This window comes from Schistocerca nitens, chromosome 4 (assembly GCF_023898315.1).
Source record: "Schistocerca nitens isolate TAMUIC-IGC-003100 chromosome 4, iqSchNite1.1, whole genome shotgun sequence".
Lineage (NCBI taxonomy): Eukaryota > Metazoa > Arthropoda > Insecta > Orthoptera > Acrididae > Schistocerca > Schistocerca nitens.
The window spans coordinates 711080881-711105566 of record NC_064617.1 but is presented as its reverse complement, the minus strand read 5'-3'; the positions used below and the strand labels follow the sequence as shown (position 1 = coordinate 711105566).

At 39.5% G+C, this 24686-nt stretch overlaps 1 protein-coding gene across 4 annotated transcripts in view; it reads right to left on the bottom strand.

The window, feature by feature from the left end:
• Positions 1-24686, bottom strand: part of LOC126252754 (transmembrane GTPase Marf) — a 216878-nt gene that overhangs the window by 23105 nt on the left and 169087 nt on the right. For all 4 annotated transcript variants that reach the window (XM_049953663.1, XM_049953662.1, XM_049953664.1 and 1 more), the window contains 2 exons: positions 18410-18617; positions 7042-7265 (listed from right to left, as the gene is read on the bottom strand). In XM_049953663.1, the coding sequence (XP_049809620.1) occupies positions 7042-7265; positions 18410-18617 (432 nt within the window). The remainder of the gene's footprint in view (positions 1-7041; positions 7266-18409; positions 18618-24686) is intronic.

The following is a 24686-nucleotide window of genomic DNA, read 5'->3' as shown; positions in this document are numbered from 1 at the left end:
TTCCCTGTTACACAAATCGAGTTTGCGATAGACATTATTCCTTAATTTTCAAACTGACCTATGAAACACAAACAAGCAATAAAGCAAAGATAATCCATGGTTCCCCAAGCCTATGTATTAACTTTTTCACATTTTGATGCTGAAGTAGAACACCTCTATGAATACTAATAACACTTGTAAATCACAATAAGTGTTACTAGAAGACAGTACCATGGGGTTTTAATGCAAAAAGGGACATAAATTACAGTACATTTTTTTCAGTGAGAAACTTAGCATACGAAAGCAGAAATGGTACAAGCCATACATTAGAAGGATCTGATGAGGAGAAAAACAGGATTTGTTTAATAGATTATTGGAGAACAAAAATAAATAAATAAATAAATAAATAAACAGAGGGAAGACCAGGTTGGAACATCAACAATATTAGGAAAACAATAGATTGAACTCACCATGAAGATGATATGTCGAGTTGCAGACAGACACAACAAACAGACTGTTAAACATTTAGCTCTCAGCCAAAGCCTTCTGTAGAAAAGAAAAAGCACTCATTCACACAAGAAAGCACACCTCACACACACAACCACTATTTGTGTCAGCTCTGACTGGAATGCAACTTTCACACTGAACAAAAGCAGCAATTTGGAATGGGGCAGGGAAGGAGGAGTAATGGCAGGGAGGGGTGGGGGGAGTGCTGTCAGGTGGAGCAGACAGGGATTGGATGGCAGCACAATGCAACTGCCAGGTTTAACTTAGGAAGTTGGGGGCCAGGAAGCTGGGGAAGGAGGGAAGGTGCAAAATTGAGAGAAGAGAAGGGGAGGAGCAACTACCAGCAGTACAGTAAATTCAAAGGACGACATCCGTTCCACACAAAAATATGCCTCCCACACAACTTGACCACCTGGGGACAGTGTATTTGTAGTGGCAAGAACACTCTTGCTCACTATGCTGAAGGTCTCACCAGGGCCTTCACAGACAGGCACTATACCCTGGACTTAGTCTGCAAACAAGTTCCCCACACAACCCCAGGAACCAGCTACGTAGGAGTCCCCGTTCATCTGATTCTGAGAATTTTTCAAATTCTGATGTATAAGTAGTTTCTTGCACATATTACAGACTAATAAAAAACATCACAATATATAAAGACAACATAATCACAAATTTAAGAACTTTAACATGCATAAAATAGTTGTAAAAACTTAATAAGGAGTTTTGATTTCAGGGGTAAAGATCTCATACAAAGGACAGAGGACTGGCTCAGTCTAATTTTGGTGTACACTTCAAAACCTGTAGTCACTCTATATGACTGCCTTTGAGTACAATCTGAATATTCTTCACCTGTTCGAAAAAGAGAAATTTAATGAATTTGTTAGTAGAAATATGCACACTGCAAAAAAAGTTAGGAAGTTCCATTCTTAATGAACAATATGAATTTCATCATAAAACAAATCGTAAACTGTTTTGAGATTTATTTTAATAATGTTGCTTTCTGGAAATTTGCTCTATTATCTATGTATCTAATAGTTACAATGCCCTAATGTTACTTGTAATATTACATTACATATATGTAATTTTTTCATGTATTTTGGGTTATACACATCATGATTAAGAACCAGTAACCTGGAAACGGAAAGTAAGCTATTGCTGTGATGGTGTTCCTGGTTACTCTGCCCTCATGTTTAATTTAAATGTTTGAATTATTTGTGCTTTTGTGGGTATTTCCTGTGGGGCCCACAAATGACACCGAGTATGTTTTGTCTAGGCATGTAACTCTTTTGTGCTGGTCATGATTAATTATGTAAGGTACAACCATCTTAAAAAATGCAACTGCTAGTTTTACTAACCTTCAGATCTATTTTAATTATCAGAATTGTAGTTTTTTATCTAAGCAAGAAGTTAACTAACAAACATTATTCGACGCTAACTCACAAAATGAATATACCAATAGTGAACAAAATATACATGTTGCTTGAATGTGGGAGACCAATGTTTTCCAGTTTTATATCTGAAAAGTTATTTGTCTTATTTCAATTATTGTGATCCCACTAAAGTGACAATGTTATTATTATTATTATTATTATTATTATTACTGTAGTCCATCTGATTGTGCCTAAACTATTGAAACAGATACTGCCAGTGTAAAGAACATACGACTGGGACTGATTAATAAAAATTAATATATATTGCATCAACAGTCACCAAAGCTCTAACCTTTCAATAGTAAACACAAGTATTTACATAATGTATCCAGAGGAGGACAATTATGCAATACTGGAATAATGGTAAAACTGTATTACTTTGCAAGACAGGAGACAATCAAGACAAAAAATTATACACTTCTCAGTACTGTACAAGATATTCACTAAAATTATCGCCAATCACAGGAACACCGGGTTTTAATAAAGTGAAGAAATGGGCTGGCTTTAAATATGGATAAAGCACAACGGAACTCTTGTAACTTGTTAACAAAAGTACGGAATGCAGAAGTGACATTGTTCAGGAGTAAATGATTTTGAGAAAGTTTCTGAATATTTTTCAATAAAATCTGCATAAATTGCCTATCAGTAATGATGTACTGATTCAGCCAATCTTATTACACAAAAGAATACACATGTCAGTGCTACAGGTTGCATTAAGACTTTAACAAGATACTGAGAAGTTCACATCTGGAAGGTGAACCTGGCAAGTAGATTCCATATCATAAAAACTTTGCTCAGTCATCCTAAAGGAAGTTATCGTGTTCTTAAAGTGGGAAATTGATGAAGTAATAGATATTAATGGAACGTATCTCGAGCACCTTTGATTTGTGGATGATATTGTATGAGGCACGTCCTTAAAGTAAGTTTCCCACTTGTCCTAGCGACAGCAAACCATACGTTGCACAAAGTGACCATGTGTATGTGACAGAATAATGGCAAGGCATGGCACATGCACTAACAAAACTTCCCAAGGTCTCACAGCAGAGGCTGAAAATGGAGGCTGTTTTTCTACTTCCCACTGCAAATGAAGCGCAGTCAGTTTTCGAATGCAAAGAATATGGCACCATTTGAAATTCATCATTAACTGAGCCACGTCTATGGGCCTATTGTCATAAGCAAGCAGATGCTACACTGCTGGTGTAGAGACTTTGCAGCAGGCTGCCAAAATGTTCATCACGAGGATAGTGGGAGGCCATCCATTACTACAGGCGAGCTTGTCTGCGAACACTCTGTTCCCAAAGATGTGCCACTCCTTGTCACACAAAATTGTCATGGAGCACCTGTTATTCCAGAAACTGTGAGCCACATGGGTGTCAAAGAAACTCACTCCAGAACACAAAGCAAAGTGTATGGGGGCAGTTTCGACTATTCTGCCATGGTAAAATGATGACGATGGGTAAAATGACAATGGTGACAACATTCTTGGCCATATCATCAATTGACAAGACATGGGTTGCATAATACAATAATTCAGAATCCAGAAAGAAGTTAATGCATTACTGCCACTGTGGCTCTAACTGCAAGACGAAATACAAGCAGACTATGATGCTGTGGGAGCTGCTTTTTGACAGCTGCTTTTTTTCCTCATTAAATTCCTGACCAGGGGTGAGACAGTGAATTCCGAGTGTTATTGTGAAACGATGTGGCACTTGTGATGAGCCATTCAGAACAAGTTGTGCAGGATTCTTAGTGTCGGTATTGTCTTGTTAAATGACAATGCTCGGCCACACAGCGCTTTATGAACAACAACGCTCCTACTAATTTTTGGCTGGGAGGTGTTTGATCATCCACTCTACAGACTGGACCTCACTCCCAATGATTTACATTTGGTCTGGAGCCTCAAGAAATTGTCTACCGTATTTACTCGAATCTAAGCCGCACTTTTTTTCCGGTTTTTGTAATCCAAAAAACAGCCTGCGGTTTAGAATCGAGTGCAAAGCAAGCGGAAGTTCTTAAAAATGTCGGTGGGTGCCGCCACAACTTAGTTCTGCCGTCGAATATATGTAGCGCTACACAGACATGCTTTGTAGGCACAAAGATAAATACTGGCGCCAAAACCTCTGTGTCAGTGTAAAAAAAAAAAAAAAAAAAAAAAAAAAAAAAAAAAAAAAAAGTGGAAGACAAGCTTTTTTTCTCCGCGCCGAGTTTCGACCACTGCATTTTCATACATTATCCAACGAAGTAAATACAAATTCCGTATTGTTCATCTTCGAATGTAGCAGCATTTCAGTGTACTACGAAAACCCGACTGGCAAGAATGTTTAGGATGTTTGTCAATATGGCCAACTCTACGTTCTGAATTTTTTCCTATCTGTGAGAAGAGATGGTTGCTAATAGGAACTTTTATAAATTGTGAATCACATGCAGGATTCTCGTCACCATAAGAATAATACGAATATAAACATTTTGCCATGTACTGTTTCGTGTTTGCTGCTATCTCATTTAAATCCTGTCTGCGTAATAAACCACAAAACTAGAGTGAGACAACAGCAAACGCGGAAGAATATACATATGTCATGCTAAACAGTGATACAGTCAGAAATGAAGCGAGGCAATTGACTAGATTTTTAAATCTAAGATGACTAATTTCTGTGCAGAATGTAATGTAGTAAAGAGGCACCTGCAAAGATTTTCAAACGGAGAAAAATTTTCGCTAAACTCTCGTTCAGAACATCTTCTATCATACGTAGTCTATTATTTGGTTCTTGTTGATCTTTATCAAAGAAAGCAGCAGTGTAAGTAACAACAAGTAGCAGTCTCTTGCCATTGTTTCGCTAATGAGACGATTCCTCTCTCTCTCTCTCTTTTTCTTTTTTTTTTATTTGTAAGCGGCGGTAGCGCGTACAAAAGCAAGCCTTGCCGCGATCGGCGACAGGCCATAAACACGCAGTATCAGAGTACGACAAACAATGCATGACACAGTACAGTAATGTATTTTCAGCGTAGAGTGACGTAAACACCTGTAACAAAGAAAACTGCGCGTATCAGATCAAAGAAAAATAAGCAATCAATTCAAACCAGACGAAGCACGTGAAAAAGGAAGGGTACCCGTATAAATACGGACGGAGCGCCTGACGCATAGCAATGGCTGCCTGGTAAAGCTTAACTGCTAAGCTTACGACTCGAACCAAACTACTGTAGCTGTATCGTCATTCATTCGACCTAAATTGTCTCATATTACAGTGCACCAACTTTGTTTAGATTTGGAGATGCGGCTTAAAACTTTTCTCTCTCCTTGAATTTCGAGTCTCAAATTTCAGGTGCGGCTTAGATTCGGGAATTTTTTTTCCTTGATTTCGAGTCTCATTTTTCAGGTGCGGCTTAGATTCGAGTGCGGCTTAGACTCGAGTAAATACGGTAATCAGAGCCAGTATTTTCAAGCTCACCAAGAAGTAGAAATGGTTGTGGCAAAATGGTTCCAATCCCAGGTGGCACACTCCTATGACACCAGGATATAAAAGTTGGTCCCACAGTACGACAAATTTCTGAATTCAAGTGGTAAATATCTTGAATAACAGTTCAACACTTCCAGCAAATAGCAGTTCACAGCCCCAGGGAAACTTACTTTATTGATGCCCCTCATACATTGACTCATCACATCTAATCTCAAAGGTAATTAATGCTCATGACTGTTATAGCATGTTTTTAAGGCAAACCTGATTTGCATGCTCATGGTGGTACTGCTAGTGCCACACTTGGTTCAAAATTTGAATAGACATCATCTTTCAAATGAAGAAACACACCTACCAACTTTTGTTTATGTCACACAACTCCTCCTTGATGCTTTTATTTTCCAGCAGCTTCAGTCTGCATACATACATCATAAGTTCAAGTGTTGGGAAATATTTTATGAAGAACTTGATATAATACGTTTGATAGTCAATCTGAACATCAATTACGAAAAAGACTCAAGTTGTGTGTAATCTCAATACATCAAATAGAAAACAGTACCAGTTAACAATGAAGTTGACAAGTCTTTGTTTTCAAATCAGCTGAAGATAATAAATGGATGAACAACAAAAGAATGCAGTTTTCAAAACAAATTATACGCTGCAGGACGACCTGAAAATTTACTATGAACATGTATTACCACTATTTACTTATGGTAGTAAGACATAATCTCTCAATGTGAAAATCATTCAAAAACTGACTGTTGCGCAGTGAGCAATGGAGAGATGCATTATCAGAATCACTTTAGAGACACAAGAAAACAAATGGGACAAGATATGAACTATATGGAAGATGTAGCTATTAAGGTAATGAACTTAAACAGAGTTGGGCAGGATATACAGTCAGCTGATTGGATGGCATGTGGACTGAAGAGATAAGGAAAGGAATGAGATGATGACTTAATGGAGGTTGGGTACATGCAGAACCAGCTTACATGCATATAGAAAAAGAGCATTATAACGGGAAAGTCTAGCGGAAGCCTTTATCCAGCAGTGCATGTCAAATGGCAATTGATGATTGTGATTGTGATTGTCACTGTATATACAGGGATTACACATAACTTTTAGCCCTTGGCTTGCAGCACTCTCAAATTAACTGGCTGTCCAGCAACTGCATAGAAATTATTTCCAAAATCTGTTTTATAGTAGACAAACATGCAAAACAAAAATGGTTCAAATGGCTCTCAGCACTATGGGACTTAACTTCTGAGGTCATCAGTCGCTTAGAACTTAGAACTAATTAAACCTAACTAACCTAAGTACATCACACACATCCATGCCTGAGGCAGGATTCGAACCTGCGACCGTAGCGGTCGCTCGGTTCCAGACTGTAGCGCCTAGAACCGCACGGCCACTCCGGCCGGCTGCAAAACAAATCACAACATTACCAACATAATGAGTATTTTAAAAAAGTCAAGAGCACAACAAACATACTGTTTTACTATCAGCAAGTGAGCACATGATCTCAATACTTGAGATGCACTCTGCACTCCTACCAAACATAGCTTGTGATATTGTCATAGTTCAGGTACTGCTTAAGTTATGAATGCAAAACAACATGTCACTGAACAAGTGCAAATAAGTTTCATCCATGTATTTTAGGCAGAATAACATACCATGTGAGCATAATTGTGTAATGCAATTCGATGTCCTTGTTTGCCAGTGAATCTATTTATCAATGCTGTAATGCCCCATGAAAACCGAAATTCCAGATCTTCATGAAAATCTGCACACAGGTTATCACAATTGAGCCGATACAGTATCTCAAAAGGTTCCCTACGGGGTAGGACACTTAATGACACTTGTTTTTTCTCTGGAGGAAGGAGCGATGACATTCTTTCTGTTAAAATAAGAAAAAGCAATTTACAATCTGTAACACATTATTAAATAACAGATTTTGAACATCTAACTACAGAACTATTGGCTTCATGAAAATGCATTGAATAATACTATGTAACATTATACAACACAATATCAGAATTCTCAGCAACCAATTTTTATTCCAATTCCACAAGAATGGATACACCAAGACAAGAAATAAGGTAGGAATCAGTAAATCACACTTAAGCATAGTCTAGCCGCTAAGCATACAATAGTTACATAAACATTAATGTGGTTAAGGGACTGGTGCACCAGCTTGTATAAGGTGGTTTTGCACACGGCACAGCACTTGCTGTGCCATTTGTGCCTATGCGAGGCTCCTTCTTTAGGCTGTCAATGGCGGTGCGTACTGTTTGATTACGTGCACTCACTATCGGGTTACAATGCTCCTTTCCCCTGGGGAAAAGTTTTCACTCTGGAGATGTTCATATCTTCATCAGAAGATGCTGTCACAAGAGAATATGGTTTGAAATGCCAAAGGGTGTGGACTGGCTTGGCACCCACTCTCCCAAGAGACCATAAGGGAGCACTTGTAGTGGAGGCACAGCATCTATGTCCATATCCAGGCAGGCACACAGTGATGGAGGCAACAGAGAAGACAGCGACATTGGCAGCAGTGGCTGTGGAGATGGAGGCAGCACAGCACTGACTAATCCACCCGGTGGTGGCAACACCCAGAACAAACACAACACAGGAGATGGAGGGGGTATGTATCACGTTGCAGGGTGCAGTGCAGATGGTGGAGGCGGCTGCGGGGCCAGAGGGCCCTGCAGTGCATGTTCACTCAAGCATGGGGGGAGGTGGTCATAGTGTCGTTACACCAAGCCATCACAGTGGCGGCCTCAACAATGATGGATGACCACTGGTATCCACTTAAAGAGTGCTGGCCAAACCTTCTGGCAGGTGGCAGCTGGTCATCGGGTATGGGCCAGAGCAGATGGAGCAGTGTAGAGGGCCAGCAGCCGTGAAGACACTCCACCAGACTATGGTTGCCAACTAGAGTTAAACTATACGAACTCCAGAACCTATCAAGGGCTTTCTTGGGAGAAGACTGAGTGATATATTTTTTCACCTGAGTTTTAAATGTATGGACCAGTCACTCTGCCTCACCATTGGCCTGGGGATGAAAGGTAGGAGCCACAATATGCTGATTGCCATTCTTTGTACAAAAATCTTCAAAATCTCAACACAAAAACTGTGGAGCGTGGTCCATCACAAGCATATACAGCAATCCTTCTAAAAAAAATCTTTAAGAGGCACATCACCATTGCAGCCATGGATGTGGATGGGCAATGAACCAGATAAGGAATTTTTGAGAAAGCATCAAATACTTGAAGCCAAAAGGAGTTAAAGGAACAGACCTGCAAAATTACAGTGAATATACTTAGAGGCCTAGGGGAAAAAAGAGGCCCATGGTGCCACCTAACGGGTGGCATACGGCGGGCAGGCTGTCACAATACGCATGATCTCATTATCATCTGGCCAAAACACGTGGCAGGGGGGCCAGCAATTCTGTAAGAGAAACACCCCACAAGTCCAGCTGGAGAATGTGCATGATGTCCCAATGCAATGCGGATGGAATCACAACCCTGGGTGCTGACTCTTCAGTAGCCAACAGTAGCACACCATCAAGAACAGACAGGAGGCAGGGGAGAGCATAATAATTACGCAAAGGATCTGACGCTCAGCCCAGTGGTTTATCCAGCAAGCTGTGGTGGACAAACTGAACAACCTTGACGTAAGACAGGATCGGCCATGACAGCCACTGAAATCCAAGAACTGGTAATGGGACAATCATCTAGTTTTTTTGGACTTTGACGTCTAAATGGAGTAGAGGTGTACAAATTCCCCTTGCAGCCTGCTTGCCCCTAGCTCCTCTGCAACCTTTCATGCAGGTCAACCTGCCGCGACGTAAACACAAGAGTGCGCGTGTACTGAGGCATAGTGGGTAATGCGGCCGATACTGGCTCCCGCAAGCCCGGGCTACCTGGGTTCCCGCAAGCCTGCCAAGCTTAACAGGAGCCGCTCAGCTTGCCGCGCCTGACAACAGGTTGCGCTGTCAAGCTACCGTGACTAGAGTAGCCAGGTAGTTAGCCCGCAGTTCATTTATCGCAACAATGGAGGCAGCACAATGAATAGGTCGAACTTTAGTGAGAGTGAAAGAAAAAAATGACAACTGGCGAATACATGCTGGTAACGAAACAGAGCACAAGTGCCGCATGGGGAACGTTTTCGTGTGTTTATGAGGCTGCTTCAAGTAAATCGGTAGGTGTGTCTCAATGCAAACTATGTAAAAAGCTCTTAAGTACTTATTCGGGAACCTCGAGTATGTTACGACATGTGTGCAAATTTGACAAGCAGTTCCCTCACTCCGTAAATATCTTGAAAGAGGACAAAGATTTAGTGGCCAAAAAGTGCGTCGAAATATGTGCTAAGGACCTGAGACCATTTAGCAGTATAGAGGGAGAAGGATTTCTTAATTTAGGGCAGACACTGATCGACATAGGTAAAAAATATGGCTCAGTTGATATTAAAAATGTTATGCCTTCCCGAGTGACAGTAGCTAGAAAAGTTCAAACCTTAGCTGATAAAGTGCGCAGCAAAATGCTCCCAGATATAGTGTATGCGATTCGTTCTGGTATATGTGCCAGTACAATTGATCTATGGACAGACAATTACAAAGGGGTGCATTACATGTCCGTGACAATGCATTACATAAATTCAGACTGGCGTTTGAATAAATATGTACTGATGTGCTCTGCGTTTCCTGACTGCCCAAAAACTGGCTCGAATATTCGAAACGAGTTGGAAGCTGGCTTAGAAACTATGGGTGTTTCTCGTGAAGACATTGCCAAAATTACGTTTATCACAGACCAGGGCAGTAACATTGTCAAAGCTCTTGAAATATATCAGCGTCTTCCATGCATGGCTCATAGTATAAACACAGTCTGTTCTGAGCGAACAGTTTTTGAAAGAAAATGTTCCAAATATACTAGCCTTTCTTAATACAGTGCGGGCTACGGTTTCGTACTTCAAGAGAAAAGGTCTCTGTGTGAGACTGAAGTCATCTTTAAAGCAGTGGGTTTCAACTCGTTGGAATAGTTATTTTGACATGCTTGTATCAGTCCATTCTTAGATTGATCCAGTGAAGGCTGTTTTACATAATGAAGGTGCCTCTGATAAGATGCTGGGTTATGACAACCATATAACTGGCCAGCTTATAGAATTTCTTAAGCCGTTTAAAGAAGCCACAGTTGATCTAGAGGGTGACAAGGAGCCAACCCTACATTTAGTTCTACCGTGGTTTTATGCCTTAAAAACTCACTGTACCGTACGGGATAACGATGAAGAGGTTTGTAATTTTATTCCATCTGAATATTATAGAACCACTTGTGAAATATGTATGTTGAGAAAATGTATTTTCAGGACATGAAACCTTTGAAACAAGCCGCCGATGCCTTCCTAGAACAGAAAATGTGCGTTAGTATGTTGCATAAAATTGCAACGTTTATGGTGGCTAACTACCGCACATTAAGAAAGTTAACCGAGGATGAAAAAATTGAAGTTTACCAAGCAGCACGACAGATGTGTGCTGAAGGTAAGCTCCTAAGATAATGCATATATTCTTCATCTACATGTACATGGTTACTCTGCAAGTCACACGCAAGTGCTTGGTTGAGGGTTCATCGAACCACTTTCAACTTATTTGTCTCCTATTCTCGAATTTCGCACGGGATAGAACACCTACATCTCTCCGTCTGAGCGCTGCTTTTATGTATTTTTTTTCTGATGATCATTTCTTCCAATGTAGACGGGACTCAACAATATATCTTCGAATTCGGAGGTGTAAGTTGGTGATCAAAATTTCATATATAGATCGCGCCACTTCAGAAAATGCCATTGTTGTAATGATTCCCACCCCAACTCTTGTGTAATTTCCGCGACACTCTTTCCCCTGTTTCACGATAATACCAAACCAGCTGCCCTTATTTAGACTCTTTCGACCTCTTCCGTCAATCGTAAGGCTCTCGAACTGTGTAGCAATGCTCCAAAAGAGTGTTTTGTCATTAAAACGCCTACAGCATTTTGTGTGTGTCCATTCCTATTTAAGTAGGTCGTAATTGTAATCAGAGGTATTAAGTAGAATCTACAGCCTTTAGATTTGACTGGTTGATCTTGTAAACGAAGTTTAACGGACTTAGTTTAGTACACACAGGGATAACCTCGCTCTTGTCATTATTTATTGCCAACTGCTAATTTTCACACCAAAAATATATACCTTATTTAAATCGTCCTGCAGTTTTGATCTTCTGGTGACTTTACTGGACGATAAATGATAGCATCATCTAAAAACTATTATAATTTCAACTATGTGTAGTACGATCTTCAGATTATTCTGCAAATATTAATTGGAACCTGTACAGTTTCAGTACAAGTGCCCAATCACAGCACCCAAGAAACAAATCCATGGCCGTACAAAATGGCGAAATTTGAGGACTGGGCAGGAGAGTCTCCTCTCCTACATGATGAAGTCAGCAGATACTTGCAAGAACACTGTGTGAACAAGGGAGATATTCTACAGTGGTGGAAAAATAACTCCCAAAGACATTCCTCGACTTGCGTGTGTGGCAAGAAAAAAATTAAATATACCAGCCACTAGTGCCTCTAGTGAGAGAATTTTTAGTTGCGCTGGAAACCTAATTAGCGAAAAACGATCATGTCTTAATGCAGACAGACTTAACGATCTCGTCATAATTAATTCAAACACTAATCAGCAGACACATTAAGAATACAGTAGAACATTAAACAGGAAACTGTGAGTTTGAGCGCAAATTTACTAATTAAGAGTGCAGATTTCTTTCTTGTGCTTTCTGGGCGTCAATTTCTGAGATAGAAATTTTGTAATGCATACAGTTCATTTTTATTTTAGACTAAACTTTTTGATTTCAATCCTCCCAAGTGACATTTATTATTGTTTGTAAACCATTTTCTGTTACTTGTGTTTGCAAAAGTAGCCAAATATTTTTAGGAGTATCTGGTTTGGCCTAAATAATACTTTCAGGGGAACTGAAGGAAAAATTGTAAATATTTTATGTTGAAAAGTGTTCTACAAAATAAAATATTCATTTGTGGATTAAGGCAATACACATTATGCGTTTAAATTACAATTTATTTTGTTGCGTTCCACATTTTGCGAAATGTAATTTTATTCTTGTATTTCTATATTAAGGGAAATCCCACATGCAGAGTCAAGATGCTGAAGACCTAGACACTACAAATGCTCCTAAAATGAAGAGCGTCTTTTTCCATGAATGTATTGTAGTAGGAATATAATGGAAACTCTGAGCCACTCTCCACAGCGTCTACATCTGCACCATAAGGATTCAGACTTGTCGTTTAGGTCTGTGTTATGAGGGTCTACAGTCGTCGTTCAGGTTTGAATCATGCAAGTAAACACTCGTCGTCTTAGTCTGCATCATGATGGCCCGAAATATGGTCCCTCATGACGCAGACCTAGACTACAGGTGTGGACTCTCATGACGCAAACATAGGCGCCGCGAAAAATGGCTCAGGATCGCCCTTGTATTCCCTGTACTATAGTTTTTAGACGAACTGGATACGAAACAAGTCCTTCGATTTTGTTAAAATGCATTTTGGCAATTTAGAATGATTTTGCCAACTTCGAATGAATTCACAGAACCAGCAAAATACATCCTGGAAACGTAGTTAAATATTTATATAAGTGGTGTCATACTTGGCTGAAACACACTAAAGTTAAAGAATCTAGACTTCCAAAATCTTAATTTGGTTCTCATTGCAGTACAGTGGTTAATAGGGGCGTAGATAATTTATTCTTCCGGGGAGGTTACCAATCTTCTTTTTTTTTTTTTTGGGGGGGGGGGGTGGAGGTTCACTTCTTTAGCACAAATATCCATCCGTTTCGGTGTTGAAAAGTGCAGCACAGACTGCATTGTGTTGCCTGGGCATTTATTTATTCCATACTCTCGTAGTCCATCTCCCCTCCCCTATTTTCTGTCTATCCATTTAGTCCTCTCCCACCATCTCCCTGATCACCTCCCCCCACCCCATCCCTTGGCCGGCCGGAGTGGCCAAGCAGTTCTAGGCGCTACAGTCTGGAACCGCGCGACCGCTACGGTTGCAGGTTCGAATCCTGCCTCGGGCATGGATGTGTGTGATGTCCTTAGCTTAGTTAGGTTTAAGTAGTTCTAAGTTCTAGGGGACTGATGACCTCAGAAGTTAAGTCCCATAGTGCTCAGGGCCATTTGAACCATTTTTGAACCCATCCCTTGGCCCATCTCCCCCCACCCTCTATCCTTCTCCTCGTCCTCTCTCTGTTGGATTCTGCCACCTCAGTTCATCTCCTCTTCAACTATCAATGAAAACTCATATATATATCTGTCAAATTTGTGGTGATCAGTGAATCAGTGTCAAAGTTTATTGCTAGGTAGCATTTACTGTAATACTTTTTGATACGCAGCATTGATAGTTTTGTTTTCTGGTGCGTAAACAAATGAAGTTGAAGCTGTCCCGACAGGGGAATATGCGACATACAAATGGCCATGTGAAAAACATGATTTTCAAGATTGATGCCACAAACATATAACAACTGCCCCTGCGATTTATCTATCGACATGGCAAATGTAAGCTGCACTGGAAATTATAACCGTTTAAAGTCGAATGTCATGTCGGTCGGAAACTTAGTGATACTGGAATCAAACTGTCTTCACCTTTGTACTTTCCTTTTAAAATTGTGGCTTCAATTACATTGTTCTTTAATTTCTTCCCCGCAAGCCGGGTGCCATTACAAAGACGTGGCTGGTTTACCTTTCTCAACATAATGATTGCCGATCCGACTTAATTACAGATTGGGAGGTGGTAATCCGGGGAAATCCAGCGAATTTAAAAATTCTGTAGGATAGTTGACTACATCATCTTGGTTAGTAACGGAATAAACCGACTTGTATGTCAGCAATTCGCCAGGTGTCATATTTTGAATCTGAAAATTCATTTCGTTAAAATCAAGGTTTTTTGCAGCCAATATAACACGTTCACTCAACCAAAAATGGTTTGCAACTGTTAAACGACATTTGCTGTGCGCGAATTGTCAAACACGATGACTGTGAATGTGTCAGACAGCTCTCAAATTTCAAAAAGATCATAGACATTTTTTAAAAGAAATGTATATATATATATATATATATATATATATATATAGAGGGAAACATTCCACGTGGGAAAAATATATCTAAAAACAAAGATGATGTGACTTACCGAACGAAAGCGCTGGCAGGTCGATAGAAACATAAATCATCTCATTTTAGATGTCTGCTTGTGTCTGTATATGTGTGTGTGTGTGTGTGTGTGTGTGTGTGTGTGTGTGTGTGTGTGTGTGTGTGTGTGCGCGCGCGCGCGAGTGTATACCCGTCCTTTTTTCCCCCTAAGGTAGGTCTTTCCGCTCCCGGGATTGGAATGACTCCTTACCTTCTCCCTTAAAACCCACATCCTTTCGTCTTTCCCTCTCCTTCCCTCTTTCCTGATGAGGCAACAGTTTGTTGCGAAAGCTTGAATTTTGTGTGTATGTTTGTGTTCGTTTGTGTGTCTGTCGACCTGCCAGCACTTTCATTTGGTAAGTCATCATCTTTGTTTTTAGATATATTTTTCCTACGTGGAATGTTTCCCTATATATATATATATATATATATATATATATATATATATATATAATGTTGGGGTTTGTCTTTTGGTGCTCAGGTAAAATAAAAACTTTTGATTAACGTTCATAATGCGACAATGACGCGCGCAGACTAAACGGCTGCGTAGCGCAGCTCAGAAGTAATATGGGCAGGCAAGCAAGTCTCCCGCAGCCTGCCCGGGTTGGGTTCTGCTTGGCTTGGCTGGGAGTGAAGCAGCCTGCCCGTTCTGTTGACAACGTGCGGCGGCCTGCCCGCCTGGCCACCGGGCAAGCATGGGCGGGTTAAAAGCGGAACATGTACACCTCTAAAATGGAGACACAACGGTTCAGCCTGATCAAATGCTGGGTCAGGGCTGATTGGCAATCGTGACAGAACATTAGCAGTAGTGTGTTTTGCTGTGGGTCAGAAATGAATCTCTTAGTTGTAATGTGACAAAAACAGAGCCCAGTGTTGCAGGCAATAAGCCTTTCTGTCTGGTAAAGATGCTGAAGGACTGAAAAGACAAAACAGAGGTTAATGATCAGTAATCAAATGAAACTTACAACCATACAGGAAAACATAAATTTTTTTGAGGGCATACACAATAGAAAGAGATTCTTTTTCTATCTGTGAATAGCACTGTTGTGCCTGATTCACAATTTTGGAAGCATACACAATAGGGCATTTGGAACATTCAGTATATTTGTGCACAAGAACAGCCCCAAACCCATACTGGGTGGCGTCAGTGGCCTAAAAAAGATGTTGGCCTGCTTGGAAGGTAACAAAGCAAAGTGCCGAGTGTAATTTTGACCTTACAGGATAAAAGCCACTCGCAGGTGGCAGGAACATCTTCATGTAAGAGAACATGTAGTGGCTGGGCCAATGTGACTGCACCAACGAGAACTTTATGGTAGTAGAAAATCTTTCATAGAAACGCCTGCAACTCTTTGATATTGGTAGGATGTGCAAAGCTCTAATGGCATTGACATGCTGGCTATTTTAAAGGCTTGACTGTGATGGATGACATATGATTGGAAAATTTGTGATTTGTCCAAATTACATTTCAAACTGACAGTAGCACCATGAACAAGGTATGAAGTGTTAATCTGTTGAGGAACATGAGACCGCAATATCAGACAAGTACTTAAAGCACCCAACTTTAAAATCAAGACAGAACCAAATGCTGCTGTTACATATTTTGACAATTACCAATGCAGCACACATTCACTAGAGGAGACAGGCGTGATAACACACAGGATCTAAGTTGATCTAGTTCCAATTTGACTTGCTCCCTAAAGCTACCAGGACTGGGTGGGCATGAAAAGAAATGGGACACGCCATCAACTTCATCGTTATGTGAGCCTTTAACTTAATTGCACACCCTAGAGCTTCAGAAAACAGGGAGGAATGTTATGAGTAGAGTGCATCCAGTTGTTGGTGCAGAATTTCATCCGATACCAAATGCATTTCATCTGAAATAGAAAATCCAAAAGGCTGGTGCAGAATTTGATCCAATACCAGATGCATTTCATCTGAAATAGAAAATCCAAAAGGCACCTAACCCAAATAAGTTCTCAGTGTTGGCATCATCCACTACTAGAAAGGTTAAAGGCTGAACAACTGCTTTATACAGTACGGAAGCAGATAAGTGTCCCCAAAAGAGTATTTGCTGTTTATTGTAACTCACCAGATGTTGAGATACAGGGAACAATGCTAGACACCCAAGAGCAACGCAGGTTTGAGAATTTAACACAGCCACTGCTGTGCCCGGGTCCACTTGCATTTTTAACATCACACATACTTCACACTGTAAAGCACATTCATGAACTTCTCAATGAGAGGCCTGGGGTATTATAGCATCACCAACCATCAAATAGCATCCGAGTTCTGGTGGGCCTCAGTAACAAACTGGCAATGTCAGCTAAGCCCATGAAGTTCTGCTGCCCATGCTCTGTACAACTTTTGCAGCCAATTTTGATAACGGTAAAACTCAATGCAAGCAGTGGGAACTAGCTGACACAAAAGGAGAGGAGAAATCTATATAAGGAGCCTTACACAAATTGGGGTCAGCGATTCCAGAAGCTTGAAAATGCTGCCAGAGACATTTTTCATATGCTTCCCAATTTTTCACACAGTCATCATACAGAAGAAACGGTGGGGTTGCATGCATCAAACCTGGTGTGCCAAATTGTTTACTGCCCAGGAGAGTGTGTCTGTTGGTCGGTGAGAGCTTGCTGTTGTTCACCAAAGCCTGCTACTGGTCAATGAGAGATCACTGTTGTTCAACAAGAGATTTAACAACTTCTTCTACTGACATGTTGGCTGTATGTTGAACCAAAGAAATGAAACGCACAACAGAATACTGCACTCATTGCAAAGTATGTTGTAATGTTGTTCACATACAATATCAGAAATCACCAACTAAGTTTTATTCTGCGTCTATATGAAGAGATCCACAATAACACTACATGAACACAGAACAGTACAATGTCTCATAATTATAGAACACATCTGTAGGTGAGTATACAATAAGCAAATAAGTGTAAATGGGGCCTAGGGCCTGGTGTGCTGGGCTTATACTGGGCTGCTGGGCTTATACTGGGCTGCTGTGCACGAAGCAAAGTGCTTGCTGCGACATCTGACCAGGTTGTGAGGCAAACCTCTCTGGCCCGGCCTTGGAGACACTTGTATCGCATCCTGGTTGATTACACACACTCATGCTGTAGGGTTTCAACATGATCTGTGCATTAACTTGACTAGATGAGACAACTATACATGTATTTCCTTCTAGACATACTAAAAGATCAAAAAACAGCTCTAAATTTATTCCATCTAAAGGTTACTGTAAGCAGTGTGACACATGACAAATGCATGGCATGCTGTAGCTTTGTACTAATTTTTATTGGTATTTCAACAAAATGTATCGGTGAACTTTCCATCCAGACAAGAGGATCCCCTCTCGTTCAATTAGGGTGTACCAACCTCTGCCGAAGACATCAGAATGAGGAATCTTAACATATGCTATGCACAATAGATGTTTTCTTTTTTAAACAACATTACACAATCTCAGAAATATTTGCTTGTTTAAATATGGGCTCCAAGATTTCTCTCATGTCTATTTTGGTCTGTTGTTGCTTTATTTTATTTACTGTCTCCCCTCTCCCTTTGAAGCCTATATATTGTCATCCAACTTGTCCAACTAATTAAAAAATAGTTCATAAGATAAATCATTCAAGATGCACACCTTACACTACAAATATTAGTTATTACACAACTGTAACTGTCTATGATAATGTGTATCAAAGCCAAATAGTATGGCCAAAGTTTTCAGGCAATACTTTCTAAACAAAAGCTACATTACTGTCAGAGCTGTTAACAAAACAAAGCAATAAGAAGATAAGAGACGAACCTGTCATTTCTCGTTGACTGTTCTCAATGTTCATGGCCAATGCTGTAGAAAGCCGTGCACGAAGATTGCTACCCAGTCCATTTTCCACATGAGCATGCAGTTCTTTCTTGTACACGTTGAGAACCAATTGTTCTGGATGAAATGGTAAGTTGAACTCATCCACAAGGACAGACAAACGACGAATTTCCTCACTGAGTGCTTTTGAGACCTACCAAAATGACCAAAATTGTGTGAATGGCTGTATTAGTAAAGGAAAAATAAATTTAACAGTTATTCCACACAATGTGGATCTGTGGTCTCCACTCAACCATCTCCAATCTCAGAGAAATTTTGCACAGATATTCCATGTAGAGTAAAATTAAATTTGAGCACAAAATACAAATACAGCACACTCCCAATTACCTGGGTTTATACAGATCGAGACTGCAGGGATAGCAGAAAACACACATTCCAAAATACACTTATTTTTAACAGAAACTGCAATTTACTGAGTTAACAAAACATGCTACACATCAAATTTGAAAGCCCACTGTGTCAGTTACATATTGTATGTCTGAAACACTGTACTGAAAATTACTCTCCTAGGGAAAGGACAAGGCAAACATACTGACTGGAAATTGACCATGGATATGTTACAAGAGTATAGTCTCCATATTTAACTGAAATAAAATGGGGATAAATTGGAAACATATTTCACAGATATCTGATGGTGGGATTTGGTCTTACATCGTCTTCCAGTGTTAAACATGAGTCAAGTGCTTAACGCCATATTCTAAACAAAAATATTTGTCCCCATTACAACAGAAAACATTACATTTCAGTTTTTAAGATTGCTAAACTAGGAATCAATAATTCACAAACCGTACAATCAGCACCCATATAATAGGGAGATTCCTGTAATTCATGGTTTTAGTAGGTTTCCAGTAGAGGGCTGCAATATGTATTGTGATTTTAGGCCACATTCAAGCCAGCTTAAAATTAAAAATTGTAGTAATGTAGGTGATATGTCTGGATTAGGCACAAACATTTTTGTACTCACTGCAGTGACAAAATTTCAAAGCTGAATCGTTCATCATTTCCATGCTATGCAAGGTGAAAGTTGTGGAAAAATCAGTTACAACAATTTTTAGAACATTTTGTGACTGCAATAATTTTTGTACATGCAAAGTATTCTGAATGACCTTCAGTTGTTCTGCACTTAAGTTACCGTTGACATCAATTCTACTAAACTCCAGCAGTTATTTGTGAGTATTTTAGAAATTATTGCTATGTAAACGTGCCATCAATTTTAATGAAATCTGTGCATTAATGTCATGCTGCAAAATATTATCACAGAACGATATGGTAGAGGCTTTGCCCAAAAAAGGCAAAGGTCCTGGTTCGAGTTCTAGTAGAGAAAACAATTTTAATCTGCCAGTTAGTTTCAAATAATATGCATCACACTTCTTAATTTTTGTTTCTTTAGAAAGTGCCAATGTTTTTTACCAGAAAAGTTATGTTTGTTTTGAAGACCTTCTGGACAAGGTTAAAAAAAACTGAGTTTGAAAATGCAACTGCTAAAAGATTTGCAAACCTCACTTTAACATGTGCACGTTATATTTAAAAATAGTTATTGTAGTTAATTCTTTAATCTATCAATGAAGTATGGCTTCTGCAAAAAGTTTTGTTGTTTTTACACGCAACATTCTATTTAATGCATTTTCATTCTGGCTTAATTCATCATCCTCTAAGAAAGCTAAACCCCTGCCTTTTATGCTACCAAGAACTTTTCCCTTCTTCTCACCAGTCACTGCTAACATAATCAACTACTGTTTAAGCTTTCTAGCATTCTTGTTGAAACTGTGAATTCGGTAATCTCTCGTAGTATCAATCAACTTAGGATAATCAACAAAGGATTATCATAATCAACACAGTACTGGCATTAGAAATGATTGGTATTTTGCTGTATGCTCATTCCATCTCACGTGATCATGAGCTTCCCAAGCCTTGTGCTTCAAATTTTCCTGAAATTTGCTTTGCATGTAGACCTGCCCTACAAATGAATCTGTGCAAAATTTTAAATTATGAGATTTAAGTATATAAGAAACAGTGGCCTTCTATTTGGATGGCTTTTCAACAAATGTGCTTGAAAAACAAACAAAACCCAATGTCTGAAGTTTTTTCATAGCAAGACAAAAGAAAGAAGGAAACTCTTACTTTCAGGTCTTGGGTAGCTTTTGTCTGTGAATCAGAAAAATAGAGTGTGGCAGCATGTAAAGCATTTTGTGAGCCATCATAATACATTAAAGTGGCTCAAAAAACCTGCAGAGAAAATAATACAGATTTTTTGACCATCTTTGGGATCAGATATCTACGGAAGAAAAAATGCAAAGGAACTACAACTTTGCACAATTCTTAATGGTGCATGGGACATGGCTCTATTAGCGTATCTTTCTGCTTAGTCAATTATTTCTGATTATACCCAATTACAAACATGGCATCAAATTTAAAATCAAGACAAACGAGCACATTCTGATGCAAATATTTCAAAAAGGTCATTTAAGAAATTCTTCATTCTAGCACCACTGGAAAGAGAACAACTTTCTGTGCTAGCAACATCCTGTTGCATCTTACAAGTCACTTTACCAAAGGGGGCAATTATGAGATTGAACTTCACCAAAAGTCATGTGTAATATGTTATGATCGCACACAACATGGTATAGGTTGCTGAACCCATAAGTTCAAGACAAGCAAGAATGACAACTGGTAGACCAATGGTGGTGTTCCAAATAGCCATGATAATCATGGGAATCTGATGGCCCAAACAGTTAAAAACCATTAGCTGAGTCAGTTTCTGTCCCTATTCTGGTAGTGACCATGTATGGCTACAAAGACAAGATTAGGCATGACGATGTTAGCAAACATTGCTGCAATATTCATGATGGTGTGCTGTTCAGGAATCCAATATTTATCTTTTCTTTCAGGCCAACAGACTGGGTGAGCTGGACCAAAAGGGTACACTGTGTTTTTCAGCATCAACTTCAGACATGTTACCAATTCACCATCGATTGTTGTAGATGCAAGCAATGTATTGGCCAGGAATAAGACTTAAAAATGACACTAAAACCACACTGGTGTCAGTTGATTGATAAACCAAGGTCACAAAACTAGTTGTGTCACTTGAAACCCAGCTAATTGAGTGTGGTTGAAATCCATTGGCATAAACTGGTGAAGTTCCAGATAAAGTACGGCCATTTGCAAATCATTCTTCTAGTAGCTTTCTTTCATCTTCTATTTCTTGGCATCACTTTGCCAATCACCACTGTTGCTTGACCTGGCACTATGCATTGAGCAAGATGTACTATCTTGCAATGGTAGCATACTGGGAACAATTTTTCTTTTTAAGTTCAACCTTACTTTTCACCCCTTTGCTGAATCAACTTTAAGATACAACAAGACATTTCTAGTGGAGAAAAGTGTACTCTTTCCAGTGGTGCTGAAAAGAACAACTTCTGAAGTGATCCTTTCGCAATATTTACATTCGAAATTGGCTTACTTTCTGCAGTTTTATATTTCGCAGCCATATTTGTGATTGAGTATGATCAGAGTGTGTACACGGACAAGGAAAAAAAATTCCCGTATTTTTCCTGGTTAAAAATACAGTTTCTCCCAGGTGAAAACACATTTGTCCATATTAAATGACATTAGATTTTTGATCGGAATTTTAAAACTTATCAATCCCTTGAATGGTTATGTTTTTACACACAGGCATAGAATTTCCCGGCAGTTTAGAAAACGAAACTCAGGGAAAGAAAAATGTTTTGGAAAGATCTTTGATAGGCACCAACATGTACGCTGCATATTTTTCTATTACGAAAGTATAAATTTGAATTCCACCAAACACCACATGTTACTTTCCGAACCACTGAAATCGAGATTGCAATGCACTTTTATAAGCCAGTCATAGTTCATGTCATGTGATCTCGCCAGCCAATGACAGCGGATATTCAGACCATAGGGCATGTGATGTACTCAGCCAATAGCAACATCACTGTTAACCAGTGCGAATACACAAACTGGAAAAGTTAATGTTTTACATTAATATACGTAGTGTTGCTATTAGAAAACCAAAGCTTTCACATACTGCAAGAGAAGCTGAGCTTTCATATATAATGTTGATCTTTTTGCACGTGTTACACATTAGGATATATAACACAAATGTGCCAGCAAAATTTTTAGTAGAGTCCAGTGACTTGTCCCTGAAGTTTTCCACAAATCAATTAGTTACCAGAGAGGAAAGAGGACTTCCCGTAGTACTACATCAATTTGCTCATAACAACGACATATATGTCTGATCTTCTGGGCTAGAAATTCCTCTAAATGGCTCATCGCCAAAGAGTTGATTAAAAATTAGAAGCAAATGCTCTGTGATTTAAGAAATTCATCATACATTCTTGCACACAGTCCAAATTCTGTGAAAGGAAATTTACTTTGAAAGTAACTCTTTTCAAACCACCATCTGCAATATTTTCCCGCAACATGTTAGAAACAGGTTTGTTTCAGTAGTTGCCAGAGAGCGCCAGATAACAGGTGCCACCACGCTTGCGCAGGTCCAGATTCCCAATGAAGTAGGCCTCGACCTGATATTAAACTTTACAGTGTGGTTTTCGGGACGTAAATTTTCTTGGAGTACCAGTACTGTATTGCCTCATGTTTTGGTTCTTTATTATGGTATAATGCCATACGTGCTAGAAGATGAAAACGTGCACTTGAAATGAAGGGAGTGGTTGAAATTAGCCAACAGTGTGGCTTCGTTTCAAATACATTGACTGCCTCAGTGGGAAAGATTAATAAAAGCCAAATTTCTTTAGCAAACCGACAAAAATAGCTTCATTGTTCTGCAAGCTGATTAATGTTCGACTGTTGAAAAGGTGGACATAAAATCAAATCTGGAAACTAATAATGTATCTTTGCCTTCCATAATTATGTGAATGTGTTTTAATTCACTTGACTGCTCCTAGCCACAGAAATCTGTTTTGTTTTCATTTGACGACAGAGCAGTAAACGAAGAAGAAACGGCAAAATCACTAAATGTAAACACAGGTCATGTGGAGATTACACACTTCCTCACTGTAATTCAGACTGCTCAGCACATCAGCTCCGGATCTACGATATTTCTGCACCTGGGCAATACTAGATTTTATATAAATTTGGAATCATCATATTCTTCTATAATTTGTATGATGTGCCTGTTCTTCTCCTTCCTCATTCTAACAAACAATCTCGTCATCACTAATTCCTGAACTATTCCTGCCAATGTCCAAACTTATTCGTCAGATAACTTCACTAACCCTGCCAGAATCACCGGTTTAGTTATAGCACAATTATTCTCCTGTTAGGCGTTTTTACATGTTCGTACAACGTGTCTTCTGCGCTACTTCCAGAATAGAACTTAAGCGGCTGCACCCGGGGACTGTGCAACTGGCCCTTACTAGTGTAGTGATCTAACCAAAAATTTTCTGTCAAAATTTGATTTTCTTGGATACACCGAGAATATAATATGTAACCTTTCTTACCTGTTATTCGTATTAGTTATTCCCATTCTGGTAGTCTGAACCTATGGATTTCGCTAGTAATTATAACAACGCTGGTCATTTGCAAACCCAATCAACCACATAATCAGACAGCGATTGGCATTCACCCGTTTGGCTAGTTCAGCTTGTATAGCCCCATACTCTTTTGCCTGCAGGAAAGTTTATTTCTAGATACGATGAGGATTCCCCTGATGGATATCACATACACTATGCACTCATTCAAAAATCAGCTTATGATTCATTCAGAAATCAGCTTAGAATGTGGTCAAAAACCAACAGGGATGAGTTTCAAAATCATATGAGTAATCGATAGACCAACGTGCGCTGGATGCTAGGTGCTTTGTGAAACAAGGTTTTTTTGCTCAAAAATATGAATAATGCTTTTACGAGTTAGTGGTTGAATACTGAATTTGATACGAAATGCCCGCTACACTGCAAACTCACTTTTCGTGAACTCAAGAACACTGAAAACCTTGAACTCCACAGTCGCCACCTCACTCTCAACTGACAGTGAAACGGAATGATGGCCCCACTGCCACGCGGACTCTCCCGACTGCTTCTGAAACCATCACCGCCTGCCCGCCAAAAAATTTTAACTTCCTCTTTTCATTGGTGTGAAGCTTGTTAATTTTGTATTTGTTCTTGAATACATGCAAATTTTTGAAAGTGGGTCCATCATTTAGAACAATCCTGCACTTTCATCA